A 22,524-nucleotide genomic window follows, 5' to 3' on the forward strand; every position below is an offset into this window, starting at 1 on the left:
TGTGCAAATGTTTAGTATAACTAGTCCGGGTGGATCTTGGCTAAAAAAACAAACAGATTAGTGAGCTGTATTGTGCAGCTTTTGGGTGGCAACATGCTCATCAGGGACAGAACTGTGAATTGTTCGAAGGCAAACAATCAGAGGAAGAGAAGCATGTGCGAGTACATAAGTGACCTCATAATGTCCGGCACACCTCGATCACTTGGTTTCTGTAAAGATTCCACAAAATGGGGACTTTATTTCCTGGAAAACTGTCACCTAGAAACCAGTGAATATTGACTGGTGACCTCATCGGGCACACGCATGCGTAAACATAATCCCTGATCAATAAGGCCACCACAGTTGTTTTTGTTAAAGATATCCCACCCCTCCTTCTATTCCTGCTTTACTGATGCCAATAGTTTAGAGTATAAAATGATCCCTCACCCCGACATTTTGTTTAAAGATAAACTACGTTTGCATTTCTTGGGGCCATGAAGTGCTATCGAGAGTATCACCTGTTCTCACCTTACTCTCACAGACTCAGACACGTCTACAAAGGCAAATACACACATTTGCATCGACACACGAACAGGGCAGGAGATGGAGTTAGTTCACGGTAACGCACAGTCATCACAAACAGGAAATGGATGGAAAAGAGAGCCAGGAGAGGGGAAATTAACAACAGGAAACTTCCAAGCAGGGGCATCCCCATTACTGAAGCACCAATAGTATGCTACGATGTTACACCTCAGTAAAAGTAGGTGGTAATCAAAGTATAGTACTAGTATACAGTACAGGAATATTATCAAAACAACCCTAATGACCAAGCATCAGTGCAAAAGGCCGGATGTATTAGGCACAGCACGATATTTTCTAGTCTCTATACACACTCAGAAGACATCAGGCAAATACCTGCTTCTGATCTCTGCTGTTTTCTTCATACCATCATTTTTATTTTTTTACACGCTCTAAGACCAACACCAAAGCCTTTAGTTCCTAGTGGGGGGAAGACTTAGCGCTCTAATCTCCCAAGCCTTGAGGGTCCATCCAGTTAGCTCGCTGTGCCAAGGCATCTGTGGCAGGGCAGTCTTTCCCTGACACCTTGGAACCGTGCCGGGGTGGGAACGACGGGCTACTATCAGGATTGAGATATGACCGGCAGCAGGAGGCCAACGGCTCGGCAAGGTGAGCATTAGTGCGTTTACCTTTCATTCAGCCTGAACTAATGTATCTGAGTGACTTTGTCTGTCGCTCTGTCTGAACACGTTTTATTTCCCCCCCCAATGATGTCGCTTTGATGCGGAAACTTTTTGCTATTTCAATTCAATGATACTCAGAGTGCTGTACTGAAAAAAACCCAAGAGCCTTTATTGTTAAAAGTCATCAGACATTTGCACCGTTAATTACTGACCAGATTTACCCACAATAATATAAAGTAATAGAATTTGTTCCCAATTATGAACAGGCTCACACGAGGACAAACACGCTTTCATTTCCTAGATTTAAGGTCCAATACATGGAAAAACAGGCAAAATAAAGAAACAAATCATTTATTTTTTAATTTTATTTTATTATACTATATTTATCCCGGAAAAGGGGGAAATGTGTCTCTTCATTTGACCCATCCCTGTATATAGGGAGCAGTGGGCTGCCTATGACAGGTGCCCGGGGATCCGTTAGGGGGTTCAGTGTCTTGCTCAGGGACACTTCGACACATGACACGTCGCAGCCAAAGATCGAACCGTCAACCTTGCGGTTACCAGACAACCCTCTTAACCCAGTGAGTGAGCCATGGTTGATTTTAGTCAGCTTCGACGAAAACGCTGAGCTGGAAATTGGGACATCAAGAACGCCATTTACAATGAGGTGACACATTTTGAAATTGGTCCATTGACATATTGAGTCATATTGAGCGTGTGCGCTCACTGAGCATTTGTTTGAGATATTACATCCTGAAGAGTGTATGAGTGATGAATATAAGACATACACCATATCCCAGTAAAGTCGTCATGGGTGCCGTCAGGTTATGTACGTTTTTTTCATTACTCGGTGTCTGCAGAGCAGCTCCAGGATTTGTCTCTCTACATACTATTACCAGACATATGTCTCTCAAATTTCCTCTCTTCAAGTTCTACACTACAAAGAGTCCACATAGAATATTGAACAAATGAAAACTTTGACCTGATGATGACGGTCGATGAAAAGATACGAGGTCTACAAGGTTATTATAGTTCACCTCGAGGGGGGCTTGAATGTCTGCACCAAATCTAATTTAAAAAACACTCAACCTGGTGGTGGCTCACCAAAATCATTAGAATATACTGTCTGAGTGATAAATGTTTCTCCAAAATGTAGGCCAATCCATCAAGTAGATTTTGAGAGATTTTGCAGTAGTGAAAAATTTGACCTGCTATGAGCGCTAGTGGAAAGTCAGGGGACAATCAAAGCCAGTAGGATTCATCCTCTGGGGACCATGAATATCTGCACCAAATGTCACGGCCATCTATCTAATAGTTGTTCAGGTATTTCCCCTGCCAACCGAAATTGCCAATCTCATGATGGTGCAAGAGAAGTCGGTCGTTCAGTACGATTCATCCTCTGGGGACCACGATACCTGAATAAAAGTATCACGGCATTTATCAAATCTAATAGTTTTTGAGATATTTCAGTCTCAACCAAAGTGGTGGACCAACCAACCGATCCATTGAGCCACGCCGCTAGCTGTATGAAAATAGTATTAGTATAAAAATGACTCAAGTGCATTGAGATATTGTTACAGATTACACTTTTCTTATATTTTTATCTTCTTTTATCTACTCAGAGTAGAACAAGATGGAGGTGCTTTGATGGTAATAAGACACAAAATAGACATACTTTTCTGTAAATAATATTACCATGACAGCCTAGTTGTAAAAATGTAATATTGTAATTATTACATATTAGGGATTAAAGTTACAGGTCTTGGTTGAAAGCACATTAAAGCTAGCTTAAAGAAGCCTGCGAGCTACTGGGTTTGGACATTCCAGTTGAATACTTGAAGGTTGCTGTGTGATGAATGACGGAATCACACAATTATCAAGAAATGGCTTTAAAAGAAGCGTGGTGTGGCAAAACCCCATTAGTTCCTGCCATGGCTGCTATCTCATCCATCATTGCTGTAGGTGGACTTGTGGGGGGAATCTGTCCATCATCCCCCTCTTTACATCCGCTGTTAGTGTGCTAACGGATAGGTTAGAAAGGGAGAACGCTGCGACGCAAAAAGGTGCGAGGGTGAAAGAGATGGCGGTTACGTTAGATGTGAGTAATGGACTGCCACACTGTAAATGAGGTCACCATCCAACACCGGACCCCTGTTCATTATAATGCATACGTGCATGATTTGTGTACACGACCTGGCTCAAACCCAGAGGCTGTGATGAATGAGACCTTGGCGAACACTGCTGTGTGTCCGTGGGGAATAGGCTTCTGTAGTCTAAATCACATGAGAGTGGCAGCACAGATGGTCATGGATACACCAGCCATCACTAACCACATATACACCGTGCTGCCAAGAGGGGAATCCCCATTCATCACATAGTGGTTAATAACACACGTCTCTTCCATTGAAGTGGATGAAGTTTCTTTTCTCTGCTCTTCCGGGTCACCTGGTCCTCCCCTTCGCCTTCTCCCCACTGAAGACAGCTGCAGACTCTTTGACACTGACACACACCCCTGAAGCTCGCCACACTTATACTGACCTTTTCCCAAACCTTCCTGCTATCAAACTTTCTTTTTCTTCCACTCGGGAATGTCCTTGAAAACGCAAACTGCATTCATTATTTCATCCCAAAATGCCACAAGATTCTGCAAGATCACCGAAACTCCATGCTACCCCTGGGAACAGCATGGCTTCTGTTCCAAGGCAAAAGGAGGCATGGAGGGCATGACGACGACATTTAGAGATACCAAGTTCCCCAGAAATAGAAAAGCCGACTCACTCTGTATAGAATTGGAAACTTTCTCCAGGCCTGTACAATCAAAAGGAAAAGTAGACCAGACAGAAGCGTATATAATCTTTTTGGCCAAGAGATGCTAAATGCCCACAATGAGACTCAAACTGACCAGCAGACGACCATAAAGAGACACAAAACAACATCAAACGGACGTAGAACTACAGAGAGTCACAAAACTACCAAAATAACTCAGATTGACCACATAGCAACAACAAACGGACGCAAAACGATCAAAAAGAAATACAAAGTGGCCATAAACGGTTTCTCTTTCAGTTTGGGTGTCTTGCTCCTATGTAGGAGGGGTGAGTTCCTGTTTTGTGTGTCTGTCCCCAGGAGACCCATTGTCTCATAATCCCTACATGATTAGGAAGATATTTCTTTTTTTTTTAATAAAAAGGTATTAACTCTTACGGCTTAGACCACATCATACTAAACTCTCGATGTTGACAGTGGACCATATTGCTACTTGTACTGTAACAAAAAGAATAGCACAATGCCTAACTGTCCACCAATCACAAGCAAAACCTCACTGCATCTTTCCACACAGAGGACATTAGATAACTCAGCTTTTAGTCACGCTATAAACTCACAAATCCAGTCAAATCCAGCTGACGACTCCCGTGTGTCACCATCCCCTGAGAGTGAGATCTCACTGTAACCTTGCATGGGAGGGGAGAATGAAAAATAAACATGGAATATGAGCCAGAGTGACCTCTGATCCGATTAGTATCTCCCAATCCTGTTAAGCAGCCTCCCTGATGTATGTTCAAGCTCCATTCAGCTACTCCATCCTACTTTAATTTCCTCAACTCCCATCAGCCGTGGAAAATACTCGGCTACACTGACCGGCATTTGTACTCATCTCTGTACACACACGGAAAAGAACCAACAAACAGAAACGCTAAAAGATACACAAACATGCACACGCAATCCTTTCTGATGATGTGTGAGTGTAGCTACTTTCTCTCCCCTTATTGGTTTTCTTTTGGTGCATCACACTTCATCTTCCCGTTCTATCGAGAGTCTAATTACTAATGACCCCCAGAAACACTGTGGCCTTGGATTTAAGAGGCAGAGAGGAGACTGGGAGATTGAATTTAATCCAGCCACGCAGGGAAAAGGGTGACCTTCCTGCAAAGTTTCAATTGTTGTTGCCCAATGATGCAACTGGATTAGAGAATTATTGACGGGGATGAAAAAAAGTTATCTGTAAAATGTAAGCTAAAAACCTCAATCATCCATGAAGTTATCATCTCATTCATCATCTTTAGGCCTTGAAAAAAAAAAAAAAAAAAAAAAAACGCACATGCTAATCAGCTTCCTTGTCCCTGCTGGACATTAAAAGAAGCCGATCAAATCAAAGGAAATCGGCCTAACACATCGCCACTCTCTCATCGAGAGAGACATGCACCCTCAGGGGACCCGCCATCTGTCACCCTCGCTCTCTTGCACCTTCTCATGAGGTGTCACTGCCCCTCTAAGCCAACCGTCTGCTTGATGTCATTATAAAGAGCAGGCGGCATGCTGGGCCAACCTATCAGCAAGCTGACTGCATGTGCTCGGCATACGCTGTATGTCCGTCTCTCCTTTCACTTAGTTAATGACCTTAAGGATATAAAGGGCAACATGGATTTCATATAATCATCACACATACATCCACACACACACACACACCAGCATGTTATCTGCAGATGTGCTGGCACGCGGACGTGTTATCTCACAGACTCGTTACTGTCAGGATCTCCACAGTGACGGACAACTCTCGTGATGTTGTTGAGCTCCATTAAAGTTGAGGCACTCACAGCAATCACAGCAATCACAATACACCATCAGTGGTGCACTCCCGCACCGAAGCCATCGTACATTCCACCCGCAAGGCATCCTGTACTTAAGCCGTCATGATGGATTGGGTGTCTTGCATGTAAGAAGACTGAAACAATAATTATTTTTAGAGAGTTGGAGAAGAAAAAGACAGAAGACTGGGGGAGGGGAAGGAAGAGAGAGGGGGTGAATTAAAAGAGCAAAAAAGAGGCTGATCCAAATGCATGTAGAGGAGTTTGGGGCTATGCTTGTTGAGCCTTGCCAAACCACAATGAGTTAAGCAAAATGTGTGGGCAGGCTGCATGAGGACGACAGCTTGCTCTCAGCGGCTCAAAACGACGAGTTTTAACAAGATTTATGGCTCGTTATGAGCTGACAGATATTACACAAACCGATGTTCTTTGTGTTGTTATATTTGTCTGTAAATACTCATTGGACTCATATGTGTGTACTGAACACCTCTGACTTAGAACCAACCGACCGACTCACAGCAAACTGGCCACCAATGACTTATTATCAGCTTCATCAGAAATTCCATCAAAGTCCAATGAAATATAATGAGTGGGAATTGCACTGTGAAATTATGATTATAGTCAAAATGATGATCCAAAGCATCTCACTACCTCACGGAAATATTGGAACAAAATGACAATGAGGGGTAAAGTTTAAAACATATTACACTATATCAGCACTAAGCTGGTTCTCACAGGGGTTTCCGTTACTAGTCTGTATGTAAACAGAATAATAAATGTCTACAGAGTCGAAAAGGTGTGTACAAAGTGTGCTATGAAGAGGTGCGGTGAGTATTGAGAATGGTGTGAACGGTGAGACTTACAATACAAATTATTACAACCCCCACACATGCATAAAGCCGCAGGTGATTTGAGTCCCGCGACTACTTTTCAAGGAAATAAAAGGTTCTGTGTCTCTATAGCGTATAGAGATTTGGCAAATTAGTCCGCTGATGTATGAAAAAGTAAAATGACACGGGACGAGGGCTGCTGATGGTCGCAGGGGTAAACACCAGCTTGTTCATCTAAAAAACACGTTGAACAAAACCAAACCTTGGTTCGCTTTTGTCTCACTGCGAACCCAAATCTATACTTGAGTACTTCCTTGTTGTATAAATGAAGCGGGACACGAGTTGAAGCCGCGGCACATTGTGTTTGACCAATCAGCGACAGTAATCCCTGCTAACCCCACTCCGAAAGTTCCTGTACTTTCAGAAAGTGCTGGGGGGAAACTGGGGGAGTGCTGACCTTCATCTACAGTAGGTAAGACACCGACTATGGATAAAGACCTCATTCCACCCCACTTCAAAAACACTCGATTTATCCCTTTAATTTACTTACCACTTGGCTGCGTGTGCGGTGGTAAGGCTGAATGATTGGTAAACCCAGGGGCGTCACCCACTGCACAGTGTGGCCAGACTTGGAGATGAGCCTGGCGCTCTCCGTCAGCCAATCCTGCAACACACGGACGCCAGCAGGGGGAGAGTGAGGGTACACACTAGAGCACACTATAAATATTCAAAGCCCTTCACCAATCAAGAGTGTGAGTCTGCCTATTTGGTATGTTTGTAACTGTGTGTGTGTGTGTGTGTGTGTGTGTGTGTGTGTGTGTGTGTGTGTGTGTGTGTGTGTGTGGAGAACAGAGCAATCAAGCTCAAATCAGTGAGTTTGGACAGTTGAGTGGCAGATTTAATAAATCAGGCGACAAATATAACAAGACACTACAATGAAAGAGAAAACAGGACTTTTCTCTCCACAGCATCGACAGATGATCTATGCATTAGGTTTCAATTTCAAGTTATCTATTATCAAATGCAACACCAATGAAAATCTTGGTTCTCAAGCCGCCCTCCATTAAGGTGACAAGTCTGCTGTTCTACTTCCTGGAGCAGAAAACTTGCCGAGGAACATGTGAGGAGTTGTTGCCGGACTGTAAAAATGACGCTGTGTCTGGCACAGTCTGGCTCCAAGAATAGAGACCCTATTAATGCCCCGCAAGTGGCTCCTCACACATGCAGGCACACAGAGAGCTGTTGGAAAGATATATTTGTCCTCACAAGTTGAGGTAGCAGTCTGGCCCAAAACCGCTCCATTCATCACCACCTCCCCTCCTTATATTCCCAGGTACAATGAAACAAAGATGGCATGAAAGCGAAGAAACGGGAGGGAGAGATCAGCTGACGAGGAAGCTGGAGATATTACCCGATCAATCGATGGATTGATAGGAGGCAGAGGGAGAGTGAAAGCAGACAGACAGAAGGACGACTGAACGACTTGAAGAGAATGAGTAGCTGCTTGACAGGATGAATGGGAAATATACAGAGAGCGTTGAAGAGGTCAGGGATGACAGCACCAGGAATTGATCAGCTACATCTCTATCTCTCTCTCTCTCTCTCTCACACACACACAGACACACACTTCAACTCACCTCTGGGAAATACAAGAGGATGTGACCTATTTAAAAGCAGCAGGTGCGCGCACACACACACACACACACACACAAGCATCAGGTTGGCACCAAGGCATGATGGGGAAGGGGATTTTTCATCTCAGACTGGGCCATGCCGACACATTCCCCAGAGGACACACACCAGCGGTGGGTGGCGTTTCTATTTGCTGCCAGACTCCTCTCTGCCTGTGGAGATAATATACACACCCCAACCAGGTGCACGTCCTAAATCTAGTCTGCGTGATGAATGGGTGTCGTTGCCGGGGTAATAGTGAAGTAAACTAGTCATCAATAAAAATAAAATATCATCCTATGTGGAGTAGTGGGTCAGTAGTCAGAAACCTCTTATTTTACAGGTCTTTCCTGGGGAAAAACATTTGTATTAATTAAAAAGGGGAAATAGGGATTATGTTCTGTTATCTTATTAAGAGTAAGTCAGTTATGTTGGGTTTATACATAGTGGTTGATTCCCGCATGCTTCTACGGTGAACGGAGACTCCGAAAAGAGACTAAAATGGAATAATTCCTTCATGAACGGAGGCCAAGTTTTTTAGGAGCAAAACTATAACAAACATTCACAGAACTGCTTCGGTAAAATCCAGGTCTCTAATGTCCAGCGGTATTCTCACTTCTTGCCATCCACACGTGTTTTCACCAAAATCGTATTATTTTAAAAACATTTGTCTGGACAAGCATGAGATGGCAGTGGCAGAAGTTCTTTTAAATAAAATGTTTTGGTAAGTGGTGAGCCTACCACTGAATAGACAAGACTTGGATTGTGTGAGTTGTGTGAGAGTTTGCAAACGGTTGTTTTAAATATAATTTTGTTAAACGAGACACAAATTTATGTAAAAACGATTTTTCTGTTTTTGTATTCTCTGTTCACCGTGGAGAATAAAGAATTCAAGGTAACATGCTGTGAGTAATTAATAAACGAATAGTAATATTAAGTATTCCTTAAAGCGTAAGTGTGTTCGTTGACTTTTGTCTTAAAATTCCCCAAAAATAAGTAGCAAATCAAATCTGCCTTTATAGAAAACTTTGATCAAGAAATTACAGAAACCTAATAAAAAGTTACCAAAGTGGATGTTACTCTATACCAGGGGTTAGGATCTACTGCACGTGTGAATGTGGATCCTGCATGTCATATTTGTGGTGATTTGTTAGATGAGAAAATGTATTTGACTTTACGTAGGTGCAATGAACCCACCTGGATCTCTCTGGTCCCTGTAAACATCTCCTTCAAGCCACTGAACACCATACGCACCAAGTAATGGGATGCATCCCATACATGCTCCTGGAAATACAACACACGATTAGGCTTGTGGATTTGTTTCCCCCACACAGTCACACACAATATCTTTGTGCTCCGCTGCATTTCTCATTAAAACAAACTATACATTGTGTTTTTTTACCCCCCACTTAGTTATAATTAGGGATTAAATGTAAAATGTAAATATAAGTGATAAAAGTTGCAGCACTGAATGAGCGTGGTATATTCCGCATATCATTACAGCGATATGATCTCCTCCTCGGTTGGAGCTGCCTCATCCTTCCCCCTGTAATCACTCACAATTACACGTGCCCCTAATTCCCTGTTTAAACGATTAGGGACATTATGCAGAAGTAATTTAGCACAATCCTCCGGCTGTGAGCTGGTAGATACACCGACAGCGGGATCATGCCGATTCCATCTATACGGACAATGAGATTAACTCCAACTATTGTAAGGAAGTATATAGCTATGTGACAGAGAATCAGCACCACAGAGCTGGAAGAAGATGAAATGCCTCCATCCCCCTGCCACGGTGTCATTTGACAGAATGGGTGGCTCCATTTACGTGCAGCCAAATCGAAGTGCAATGGTTCCGAACTAAAAATAGATTCATAATGACCGTGTGCAGGGTATCGTATAAATCTGTTGTTGCATTGCACTGCTGGCCTCCCTGATAGAACCATGCCATATCTTATTTCACTGCAATGAGATGATCCATAAATTAGCTTGACTAAAATAAACTTTAAAAGCTACTGCTCTGTGCGGCTCCCTAAGAGACAGTGTGGTGGGACTCTTAATGTCAAGGTCAAAGCTACTGGAACCGGACAAATTATATGCAGTCACTTTCGACTGTGTGCTAAATGTCTTTGTGCACACGCAGGAGACAATGGAGCAACATTATCCGGGGAGCATTGACTTCAGTAGAGAAGATCTTGTACATCATTCCGACTCGGTCTGGGCTCAGTGTGTGTTAGAATGTATAGCCTAAGAGGAAGACGTAAGGGGACACCTATATAGAGGAGTGACTGTGCTAAAAAGGCCACTCTACCGTACCACGCTGATACAACGCTAAAAATAAAACAGTACGCAGTGCGAGGAAAGCCCCCGATCCATCACAACTGCTGTACCTTTGGGAACTCATCAATCTCCTTCAGTCGTTTCTCTATCTGGAGGCGTCCCCCGTAGCGCGTGACCCCGTACACGACAGTCATCACGGTCTGTTTCACCACCTTCCTGCTGATGAAGCCCTCCAGGACCTGGGCGATCTTCAAACCGCTCCGCGCATCGCGCGCTCGGAACTCCTCCACCTGAAAACGCACGGGCAAGTCGGAGGTACACACAGACGTGTCATTTACATAGACGCAAATGACAAAACAGCCTCAGTTCAAAACGTGTCTTTTGGAGGATATTTTGATTTTAAGTGCTGAAAAAGGTCAATCACAGTAGTGACGGACCGATTCAATCGGTTGCCTAAAGAATCGAGTCAAGTAATTACATTTTGAGATTAGGCAGCCTTCAGCTGTGGAACAAAGTTAGCCAACACCAGGGAAGGCCACGAAACAAACATTTTTATTTATTATTTGTATTCATGCAAGTTTGGAAATTCCATTCTCTTTCAGAAACAGAGAGACGCCGCTATCCACTGACAAATGCTGTTCTTAAGTCCACTAAAACACAATTTTTCATTCATAAGTTAGTTTTCTGATTAACTGTAGGAATATTTAACTAAAAATAAGTGCACTGCACACAGAGTACTGATCTATATAAAAGGGGATCAAGATCTAGACTGATAAATAGCACTAAAAGGTAAGAGGAAGAAATATGTATTTGTGATTTTGCTGTTTAGAAAATGTGCTAAATTTATTAAATTGTTGTGCTTTATCAGACCCCCCAAAAAAAGAAAAACATGATATTTGCATCGGCCATTGAAAAACCCACATGGGTCGACCACTACATCACAGTTTTGTGAAACTCAAGGTGAAGCCATCAAATGTCTATTTTTGTGTCCGACAGTCCAAAACATCAACACAAGAAAAGCAACAAATTCTCACAGTTTAAAAGTTTGAGTCAGAAAATCTTCTGCAACTTTTGCTTAAAAAAGGACCAACAGCTGTCAATTCCATTTCTGTTGATCAACTAATGCAGTAAACAACTCAGCTGTAGTAGAAGTAACATGGTCTACATGACTGTCGCCACTGCTACTTATTGTACAGCTTATCTTACGAGTTAACGAGGTGTTTCACAGGCCAGATTTCATTATGGTAATTATTTTACAATAACTGTGAAATACAACAATAAGATAGTGTCCTGCAGCGAACTGCTCTTTCAGTCAGCCCCCCAGCTCACTGACAACTCCACAATGTACTTTGTAATTACAGTCACTGCCATGGGACTGACTTTTTTTTTTCCTCTGCAAACTCTGATTCCTCCTGTACTGAAATGTCAGTTCATAACAATTGGCTTCACATTGTTTCTGCTTAAAAATAGCTGGGTTCTTTTGATAGCATTGCATATGCACACTTGCCTCAAGCCTTTGGATATGCGATGCAAGGCATGGGAAACTTATAAATGCAAGACCTACAGTGAGAAACTTGAAATATATTCTCAATGCTTAATCTGTCACTATAGTGAGTCATCTGAATATTAACAGCTGAGCAACTGCAACGTGCCTTGCAATTAAAATCGCAGTTCGGCTTTGTTGTGCGACTCCAAGTCCATGCAGGGAACAAAAAACAATGCAAACCAAAAAGCACTGGTGCTGACCTGCTGTGCTACTCCGCTGTACACATCCTGGGGCACGTCACAGGGCATGAGGTTGACTGATGTGGCACCGATAACATCTCTGCCTAGAGCAGCGTAGTGCTGGAGACCATTACAGGAGCCGTCCTGGAGGAGAGGTGGAGGGAAGGAGAGGAGAGATTAAAGCGCGGGATGAGGAGGAGGAGAGAACAGAATTACAGGGACAGGCACCAAATGGGAGAGGGCAGCGCGGGGCTGGTTGTAGAGGTTACAGTTGAACAAAACAAAAGAACCGATGATCTAAAGAATGTGGAAGTGAAAGAACAAAGAAACTAGAGAGAGGACAGAGGAAGTGCGTAAGAGCAATAAGAAAACATTGATTATTTCCATGTCCCACAGCTTAAAGTGAACGCTAGACTCGGAGCATCTTTAACTGGATCTGGCATCAGACAGAGGAAAGTCACAAGGGGTGTTCATAATTAACTGATGATCAATTATTTGTCTTTCACACATTTAAAAATGTATTAAAAGTAATAGGTAATTGTCTTTGTATTATATTTAACTAACGTCTCAATCAAAGAATGAACTGTTTTAAGCCGTCCATCAAACTCAGCAGTTTAAATGCGATTAGCTGGATCTGGGTACCGGCAGCGTCCCCGTGTTCAGCTCACAAGGCAAAATGAAAAAGCCGAATATAAATACTGCAGTGAAGTCGGCCACGTTCCTGCCAGCTGCAGAATTCATCTTTTTCATTTCATTTCCATCACAACGTGGCCTCTGACCCTCGTGTCTCTCTGCTCTTCTCTCTCTTTGCCTTCATGACCCTCGTGTTCGGGCTAAAGCTGTAGCATCTGTGTTGTGCGGAGCAGCAGCGGGCTGTCAGTGTGCTTAATGCTGTTCAATTAAAAGTTAAGTTTCTCCTTTTGGCTATTTAGATCCTTTTACTTTCTTTATTTAGTCATTATTTCAGTACACATTAATTACCATACATTTGATGATATTGTGACTGACTATTGTCTACAATCCTTGAGCAGGTTGAAGTTCAATGCTGCACCGTGTGAAAACCTTGACGCTACTGAAATTTAAAAACAGCTGCGAGGAGGTGGTGCTAAATACTGCTCAGTGGTAGAGCGGGTCCTTCAATCAAAAGGATCGGCAGTTCAATCAGTGTATGAAAGGGTGAATAACATGTAGGGTTAAAGTGCTTTGAGTGCTCGGAAGACTAGAAAAGCACTTTAACAAGTACAAGGCCATTTATTTGTAGGAGATTCAACATGTGTTTCAAATCGCTATTCAACTCTGTAAATAGATAAATAATTGTGTTGTTTTTTAAATGGTACCTGGTGAACAGGAAAATGGGAGATGAACTGTGTCGGATCGGGAGATCTCACAGCGTTGGCTATTTCCATGCTGCAGGCCAGAGCCTGCCAAGGCTCATCTGCATTCATCCACCACTTCTTACCCTGAGGAAGACAAACACAAGCACATGGAACATTATACTGCTGACATAAACACTCCTGCTGGAAAAGCTCACTATTTAGACCGACCGTCCCTGCAGTCAGAGAGAAAGGGGTAATGCTACAATCTGCATATTTCAGAAACTGTTAATAGTAGCTGTTTTTGTATTTCTGCAAATGTTAATGGTGTAAACCTCAAAACTGATACGTTCTAACAAGAAATGCTAAGTGGAACTATGAATGTAAGGTAGGACTAAGCTTTCAATGAACAGGAAAGAGCAATAAGGGCAAACTGACATTGAGTGGGTTGTCTGCCGAGTCCAATACGTCCTCCATGATTGAGTTAGCGTACTCCAGCCGTCCCTCTAGTGAGCTCCTCTTCTTCAGCCCTGTCAGATTGACTAAGTGGATCTTTAGCCAGTCCAGTCCCTTTGGACCGAGGGGCTTCCCCTCTGCAAACACAAGGACCGCCCGCGTGACATCACTTCCTAGGTGATTAAAGTACGGAGGACAGGGGTAAGTACGACCCCGGAAGTCCATGTTGTGAGGGAACCAGAAGATCTCATCCCGCATGTGGTTGGCGATGGAGAGTTTGTACAGAGCATCCATGCGCAGGCTGTGCATCTCACTGCATTTCTTTTTGGCATTAATCACCTCCCTCTTCATGTGGGCTTTCTCAGAGGCCGTATAAGTGGGATCTTGGACGTTGAAGTGGGGTATTTTGGGGGCCTCTGACAGAGGAGGAGGGATGTCTAGCTTATCACTGCCCCGATCATTGAAGATGGAGATAATAATGTCCAACAAGGGTTTGTTGATAGTCCAGGCACAGTTGCCCAGCTGGTTGAGGGAGTCCAGGACCGGGAGGAGGTTCTGGCATCTCTCCAACAACACCTCGTGTTGCGTGGCCCCTTCCACTGTGCGCATCAGCTTGGCAGGTGTCAGCAGGTAGGCTCCAAACTTGACAGACGTCCAGGGCACCGGAGGGCACAGCATCGGCATCACATAGGAGTCAAAGGTCAACTTGGTCTCCATGGCGTCCTGCTGCATCTGAGTCAGGATGGGGTGGGGTTTGATGAAGCCGACCTGGAGGGTGAAACATCAAAGGAAACCAATTAGAAGCAGAAATGAGCAGATACACAAAATAAATAACATAATCGAACATCTGATTAATAGAAGTTTGAATCATAACTGACAACAACAACCTCTGCACTAGTACAGAACCAAACAAACAGGATAAACATAAGTTATCAATGATATTATTCATCATTCATACAACTGGTCACCAGCTAATGTCAGAAAACTGTAGCTCCATAAATAGGGATGCACAAATCCGACTTTTTCAGTCCTGATACCGATACCTGGGCTTTGGGTTTCGGCCAATACTGAGTACCGATCTGAAACCAGTGTTTAATTAATGAGCTGTGTGCCTCACTGTGTGGAAGTGACTGGGATTATTCTTTGATGTGGCAACATCAGGCTTGACTTAGAAATGGCTTTCCTAACTTTGTAAAAACAAAATGTAACTAATAAATACATCAAAATGAATTTCATTATTTTCTTTTCTTTATTAAAATAATAAAACAAACACCAGCAACTTGGTAAAAAACTAACTTCAAAATTAACAGAAAATTAAATGCACCAACAAATTGGTCCAAACTTAAACAGGAATTAAAATTCCATTCTAAAATGTAAATAGCATTTAAACATAGATATGAATTGAATAGATCGGCCCAATTGTCACGATACCCGATCAAGCTATTTGAGTCAGTATCGGCCCGATATACAATATCGGTGCATCCCTATCTAAAAACCTCACCGCTAAACTGAATTGTCCCATTGTGATCACTGAAATGTGGCTTACATACTGGAGCTCCCACATTGCAGATGAACTAAAGGAACTTCTTTCTTTTCTTTCTATAATGATGTAAACCCCCAGCCAGGGTGGCAGACCGGAGGTGATGTTTTTTCTTTGATGTGACAGAATTATGTGTCCTTTGTTCTAACTCGTACGTACAACACGTAGGACCGGACATAAAGACCATCATAAGAACAACTACAGTAACCTGACAGAAAAATAAAACTCCTCAGCATTGCTTGCATGAGTCAGACTGTCATGCTGTGCTGTAAAATCATTAGGATGCTCCCCTGATGGGCTAACCTCCGAAGAGAGAGCGAAAGGGGAGGGGGAGAATACGAGGAAAGAAGAAAACTCCGCAACAGTGTCAAAGTGCATTTAGTCCAAAAAGTCCATGATTCTCTCTCTCTCTCTCTCTCTCTTTCTGCCTCACCCATGACACGGTCGGCTCACCCTCCTGCAGGCTCCTGTGGCAGTAAATCAACGAGCCAATTAAAGGGACACTAAAAAAGGGATTAGCCCGGAACCTATTCATCTTGCTCGACCGTTCCCTCTGCCAATTCACACAAAGGGGAAAATAGTTTTAGAATTCCCACTCTTTGGAGCTTCACATGGATTGGCGGGTGCACAGGTGTACGAGGCGATGAGCTTTAGAGTGAAGGTCAAGTGCTTTCAGGTATTTCTTTCACTGTGGTTCTTTCCATATTAATGAAAATTATAACTTCTGTGCAACAACTGTACCCAATTAACCTAAATCATACTAATTGTGTGTAACTTTCAAAAGGTCATAATGAATATAATAGTTTGATTTAACTGAAGGAGGGTTCTCACAATGAACAGTTGTTGTATTTTTAATCCTTTTGAATATTTTCCTCAGGATTCAGGAGATCCCTTTAAATATAATCCTTGACCATTTTTCCACATAAATCTGAGCTGAAAGGATCTTTTTTGGCTCTGGTTTAATGCTCCGTAATCCTGTTACCAGGTTATCAAAGCCCTGTCTATTTGGCAGGAGTATAATCGCTGCCAACTCCAGGGTTGCCGACTCCTTTGATATCCCTGTGAGCACTTGGAAAGACCTGCGCATCCACCGTACCTGTCGTGTGCTACGGAAGGTGTACATGTGGTACAGGATGGGGATGCGTTTCCTCTCGAAAGCCGGGTTCAGGATGTCGCTGTTGATTTTGAGGTTCTTGACCATCATATCCACCATGTAGGTGCCCAGCTCCAGGGATACGATGTATGGCCAGTGGGTCTCTCCTCCCTGCAGCGAGGGTCCTGAACTCTGGTCCGCCTCTAGCTTAGTCCACTGCTCGCTGGGCAGGACGTCATACTCCTACAGGGAGAAAGATGGAAGCGGGTTGTTTTTTGATTTAGTGAGGATGGAGTCATCGCTCATCCCAGTGAGCTGCAGTGTTTGGAAGGCATGTCGACATGTTTGAGAAGACCCAAGATCTCAGTTGATAGTCAGACCTAAAATAATTTGTCAAACAGGCACTATTTTTGTGATCTAATCAAAAGATAGCTTTTATGTTTCAAGAAAAATGATGAATACTATGATAAAAGCCTTGATGCATTAACATTTCAGCCAAAAACAAGAACACACAGCTGGGGAGCCTTCAAGAGCAAGATGATCCAAGAGGATAAAAACATGATTTGGTCCTCAGACAAGTAAGTAAGAAGCTGATTGTTTGGTGTCATAACAACAACAACAACAAAAGCACAACAATAGGTATACTTTGAACTACAAAGGCTGCATGCAAACAAACTAACCGTAACTAACTTCTGGTATAACTAGCTACTGGAGTGTAATGAGCTGTTGCTCATTACAATGTTGATGACACTGGCGTTTTTTACCCCAGTGTACCACAACTATCAACGCACTGGAACAGAATAGAGAGTCACGGATTGTGTTTTATGTAACTAGAGACTGAAGCAATGAACCACAAGGTCTTTCAGTTTGCACATTTGCTTTTCAGTTTCTAGAGCCGTCTGTGTCCTTCCAAAAGATGAAAAACTACATAAACTCATGTTTACAATGTTTACCGAGGTAACAAATCAAGTGAGAAGTAGAGTCATTTTCTCATAGACTTCTATACCATCTGACTTCTTTTTGCAACCTGAGTCGCCCCCTGATGGACATTAGAGAGAATGCAAGTTTAAAGCACTTTTGCAACAGCTTAATTTTCAGACATGGAGGTTACCGCCTGACTACTCCTTATCCACAGTGCATCTCCTAGACGCAAATTATAAATAAAATTGTACCAAATCCGTTTACCCAAAATAGTATTCTTTTGCTTTGGACTGCAGCTGCAACATTCATGAAGGTTTTTCAAAGGCTGCCGCTGTAGCGGTTATGCCGTGCAACCCAAAAGTGAAGCCAAAACATCTCGATCGTCCCCTGACAAGCTGGCTGTGAGTTTGAGAAGCGCTAGATTTGATATGCATTTTACATTACCATATATGCATTTCACAGTAAATCTTGTTCATTTAAGGGTGGGAAGCCGAAATCGTGATCAAGATTAATATTCGATTATTGTGTAGCCCAAAAAAAATAAATGCACGCAGAAGAGATCTTGCTCAGACTAACTAACAGGACACTTTCTCTAATACACATAAGAAGTACATACAGGAGAAGACATGTGGAGCGAGATGATTTCTCTACCTTTGTGTCTTTGGCCAGCAGGTCTGTGTAAGCATTGTAAATGTTGCGCAACTTTTCCACCATCTGGTTTTGGTGCTTCTGCCGCACAGAGTACTTGGTGTAGACCCGGTTTCCCAGATCTCTGGCTAATATCTTCAGCGACTCTCCACTGGGAGGCATGTTGGCAACGCTCTGAAGAGTAGGACACAGTTCAAAACGTCAAACAGAAGGAAACATTTCGGAAAATTCTGTCCCAATAAGCAGATCTGATTCAGTTTTAATGAAAAAGCAATCTCTCAGTCAGAGGGGAAATCAATGTGTAAATGGTCTTTTCAGAATAAAAAAAACACATGCTGTGCATTTGTCTATGTTGGAAGCAAAAGGTATCTGATCAAAGCATGCTATTCTTTGCTGCCAAAGATAAAGCCTGATGCTTTTGCAGCTGTCTTCACTGTCGGTTTTCTGATTTGTTTTTTCCCAGATGGGTTCGGTCGTATTGCACAACAGCAGTGTGGAGAAAACAAATGAGCGTAGCGGTGACATCACGACAAATCTTTTCTATAACACTAGTAAAGTTAAGCTGTTGTCCCTCAAATTACTTTGACTCAAACACCGACAAGTCTTTGTTAAAGCCAAGACTTCTGGCTTCTCACTGAGTGGCAGGCTGGGTGGTTTGTATTACCTGTATCATGATGTCAACATACTCTCTTTCCTCCAGCACACAGAGGTAGGGATAAAGGTTAAGCCGGTAGTCCTTGGTGTTGGTGTTAGCCAGGATCATCTTACTCTCCCTCAGGGCCTGGAGGAGGATCTTCTGCCACTGTGCCCGCTGATCCGCCAGCAGCTCCCTCTGAAAGGACAACACAACTGATCTCATGACGGTGACTGCCAGCAGGAAAACCTCAAAGGATGTGTCAAATAAAATGAACAATCCTGCACCGATGATTGTTTATCACATATTGTCTGAACCAAATGGAACGTCATTTTAAAGTGTGAAGCGGGAGATGGGGCCACCTCTCACTGGACACAAGGTATGGTGAAGCATGAGCGTGCATTCCATTTGATGGTTAGGCTTGTTTGGAGGAGAAACCTCCAGGTGACAGAGAAGAAACAGACTATCCTTCTGAGAGAAACACTACTGGGCCACCGACTAGAACTGAATGGAAAAAAGTTCTTGGCCCATTAGAATGGCTTGCAGTGATGTAATCAATTTATCAATGATACCATACATCCTCATAACATTGACGTTAAAGGATTTGTTTGACATTTTCACTTTCTTGAGAAGATTGATGCTAGTATAAAATTAGAGCCAGTTAGCTTAGCACACAAACTGGTAAATAGCGTGCCTGGTTTGAACAAGCTCACTAATTAACATTATATATCTTGTTTATTCAACCCGTACAACAAACAAAATGTTAAAACGCACTATTGTGTTTTTTGCGGGAGTTACATAGAAAGAGTCAGGCAAACTGTTTCTCCCTGCTTCCAGTTTTTATGCTAAGCTAATCGCCTGCTGTCTGTAGCTTTATATTTAACACACAAACAAGTGTATTTTCAAAAGGGTCAAAACTATTGAGGAATTTCATTTTGGGTGGTTTAGCTTTACATAAAGAGTTAATGATTTAAATGATCCACCAGATGATGTGGCTAAAGACTGGCTTCTGGCTTCTGGTGACTTCCAGTTACTGGGATAAAGTTATACTAGTGAAATATCGCTCAAAATGACTTTTTCCAGCCAATTTCAACATCTCTTTTTTTTTTATCTTGAAAGGCCTAAATATGACATCTTGTTTCAGGAAATCTTACTAGGTGAATTGTCCTATCAACTATATTTTTGTACTTTTTACAAGCATTACTTAATATTCTTGAAGTGCCCTTTTTTAAGTTTACTGTTGATTATTTTCCCTTTTCATCTTAAACTAGACAGCCATCTAAACACACACTGCTCTGTGCTCTCACATCGTGGTTCATATTTTGATCTGATGCGATTTAAAAGTGGGAGAAGCCAGAATGAGCACTTGCCTCGGCGTTATTATTTTTGGTGCACTTTAATCACTTTTCAAGCTATGCTTCTTGATTTTCGAGATTTACATGAAACAATTGAACGAATAATGCAAAATGAGATTCTGTAGATGTGTGAGCAGTTGTTTTGTTCATGTGTGCCTGTGGCGGTATTGTGGCTATACGCATGTTCTGTGCACGACTGTGTGAATGCATACTCTTCAGTCAGTCTGCATTGTGGATGGAGAGGCGACCCGGCGTTCTCTCCAGAGGCTTCCATTACAATACATTATTATTCTGCCCTGCCTGTCTGTAAATGCTTCCTGACCCCCAGGGACTCTCAGCCTGCTCGCTTCCTACGTAGCCCATCTGCAGGGGCAGACGAGCCAGTCTGGACTGTAAATGCCAGAGCTGGAAAAAAGACGGCACGCGACAGGAATATGTTTCTTACTCCAACATGTCCCGCCTAAATGCATATTATTTAAAAGTTGATAGAGGAAAAAGAGAAACTTCACTCATAGGAAACAAAGGGTACCCATAGATATAATAAATACATAAATGTCAATACATCATCACCGCGTAAACAGGGTTATATTAGTATGATCTTTTCAACTGCCAAGATAAACACACCCTCTACGTTTGTATTGTGAGCCAGAATGTTGGATTATAGAGGATTGTTCACAGATTAAAAGACACAAAATTACAGCAAAACATTTTTATCAAACAGGAAGCAACCAGGTTTATGGGAAATGTTGTCTTATATTTTTTTAAACATTGCATCAGCAACAACATTTTTGTAGATATCTGACAATAATGGGTTGAAATACCAAATCTTGTACATCTAGTATATTTTAGGATTTAAGGTTTCGATATAGACCAAACCACCTATTATTAACAACTACATAACACACATTTTTAAGAATTTGTGGATTTTCAGCATCACAGCACTATAAATCCACATTTTTTTAAGAATCTAGTGTATTGAGAGAGTGTGATGAAGATGAGGGGAGGCAACAGGTAGGTTTGTTTACCATTTTAGCCATGTGTTCAGTAACAGGCTTGGCAACCTCCACGGAGTCGATGGTGACAGTGCAGGCCTGTTCCATGCTGAGCTGGAGTCTGAAACGCTCCTGAAGCTCCTCCTGAGTGAAGTCCAGTTTGGGGTACTGGTGGTCGGACCTCTAAAAACACACACACACACACACACACACAACAGTGAGAAAGACAGAACCTAAAAAATAATGATTGCTTCAACTGTATGACATTAAAAAAGGTCCAGTGTTGAGGATTTTGTGGCAACCAACTTAACACCCCTCTGCTGTAGAAACATGGCGGTGCTACACGGCAGACTCTGTGAAGAGGAACCGCTCCCTGTGTAAATATGGAGGAATCGTCCTAAGCTAACGGGGATTTTACACCAGTGAAAATGTAGTTATGAATATTATATTCCATTTCTGACAATAGTTCCCCCTGAATCCTGCACACTGGACCTTTAAGGGACTTTCTTGCCTTGTGCTTCACCTCTCAAGACGGTAAGATTGACCGACAGACACCATCTTACTTTTAAGCACCTCTAACCCACCAATCACTTATTGGCTGGAAGTCACTTGGAACACGACCGGGGGATAAACTTTGCCTGAGAGGATCAATTCAGGGCAAGAAGTAGAAAAGAGTCTTTTCGGGCCAGTGAGCGAAGGCCAAGTCATAAAACCATCTCAGTCCGCCGCCAAGAGAGCATTAAACCCAGTTTCAATCTCACAAGCTTTGGCTCAGTATTGCTAGAGAGCAAACAAAGAGTTCATTGTTCCGAGTTTATTATTTTCAAGACTCGACTGGACATTTAATGGCAGCTTAGAGGGTTTGGATGGTGAATTTTGGAGGCCACCGTTACATTATATGAAATAACTCCATCAAACTAAGTGTTCTACAAAAGCCAATATTGATCAGAAATAGGGCTGTAAGGGTGTTTGATGGACAGATGCACAGTATTTGTTCATTTTTAATAACCAAAGGGACATTATTTTACAGCTGATTTTTCATTTAGTAGAGAGTTAAAAATGTAAACTAGCATGCTTTAGTTACATATGATGTTATAATTCTATCCAATTTCTGTTATCAGGATTTTATTATTATAATTCAGTTCTCCAATTCTTTAGGGGTAATTGTAACTGAAAATAATAACAATAGCAGTAGCTGCAGTTGCTATTCTTTTAAGCATCACTGTCACAAATAATAATAATAATAATAAAAAGAAGAACAACAACAATAGTGCTCCTTAAAGTGGTTTGCACTGACAA

The 22,524-nt window shown here is 42.4% G+C and overlaps 1 protein-coding gene across 2 annotated transcripts in view; it reads right to left on the minus strand.

Moving 5' to 3' along the window:
* The window catches only part of polrmt (polymerase (RNA) mitochondrial (DNA directed)), a gene marked incomplete at its 5' end in the record, with an annotated part of 45,246 nt that overhangs the window by 12,465 nt on the left and 10,257 nt on the right, over positions 1 to 22,524 (minus strand). For both annotated transcript variants that reach the window (XR_013767067.1, XM_079158526.1), the window contains 10 exons: positions 7,148 to 7,261; positions 9,466 to 9,552; positions 10,659 to 10,838; positions 12,295 to 12,417; positions 13,611 to 13,733; positions 14,025 to 14,810; positions 16,679 to 16,918; positions 18,248 to 18,418; positions 18,909 to 19,076; positions 21,259 to 21,408. Coding sequence is in view for 1 of the 2 variants with exons in the window: in XM_079158526.1 (XP_079014652.1) it covers positions 7,148 to 7,261; positions 9,466 to 9,552; positions 10,659 to 10,838; positions 12,295 to 12,417; positions 13,611 to 13,733; positions 14,025 to 14,810; positions 16,679 to 16,918; positions 18,248 to 18,418; positions 18,909 to 19,076; positions 21,259 to 21,408 (2,142 nt within the window). The remainder of the gene's footprint in view (positions 1 to 7,147; positions 7,262 to 9,465; positions 9,553 to 10,658; positions 10,839 to 12,294; positions 12,418 to 13,610; positions 13,734 to 14,024; positions 14,811 to 16,678; positions 16,919 to 18,247; positions 18,419 to 18,908; positions 19,077 to 21,258; positions 21,409 to 22,524) is intronic.

This window comes from Pholis gunnellus (assembly GCF_910591455.1).
Source record: "Pholis gunnellus genome assembly, chromosome: 4".
Taxonomy (NCBI): domain Eukaryota; kingdom Metazoa; phylum Chordata; class Actinopteri; order Perciformes; family Pholidae; genus Pholis; species Pholis gunnellus.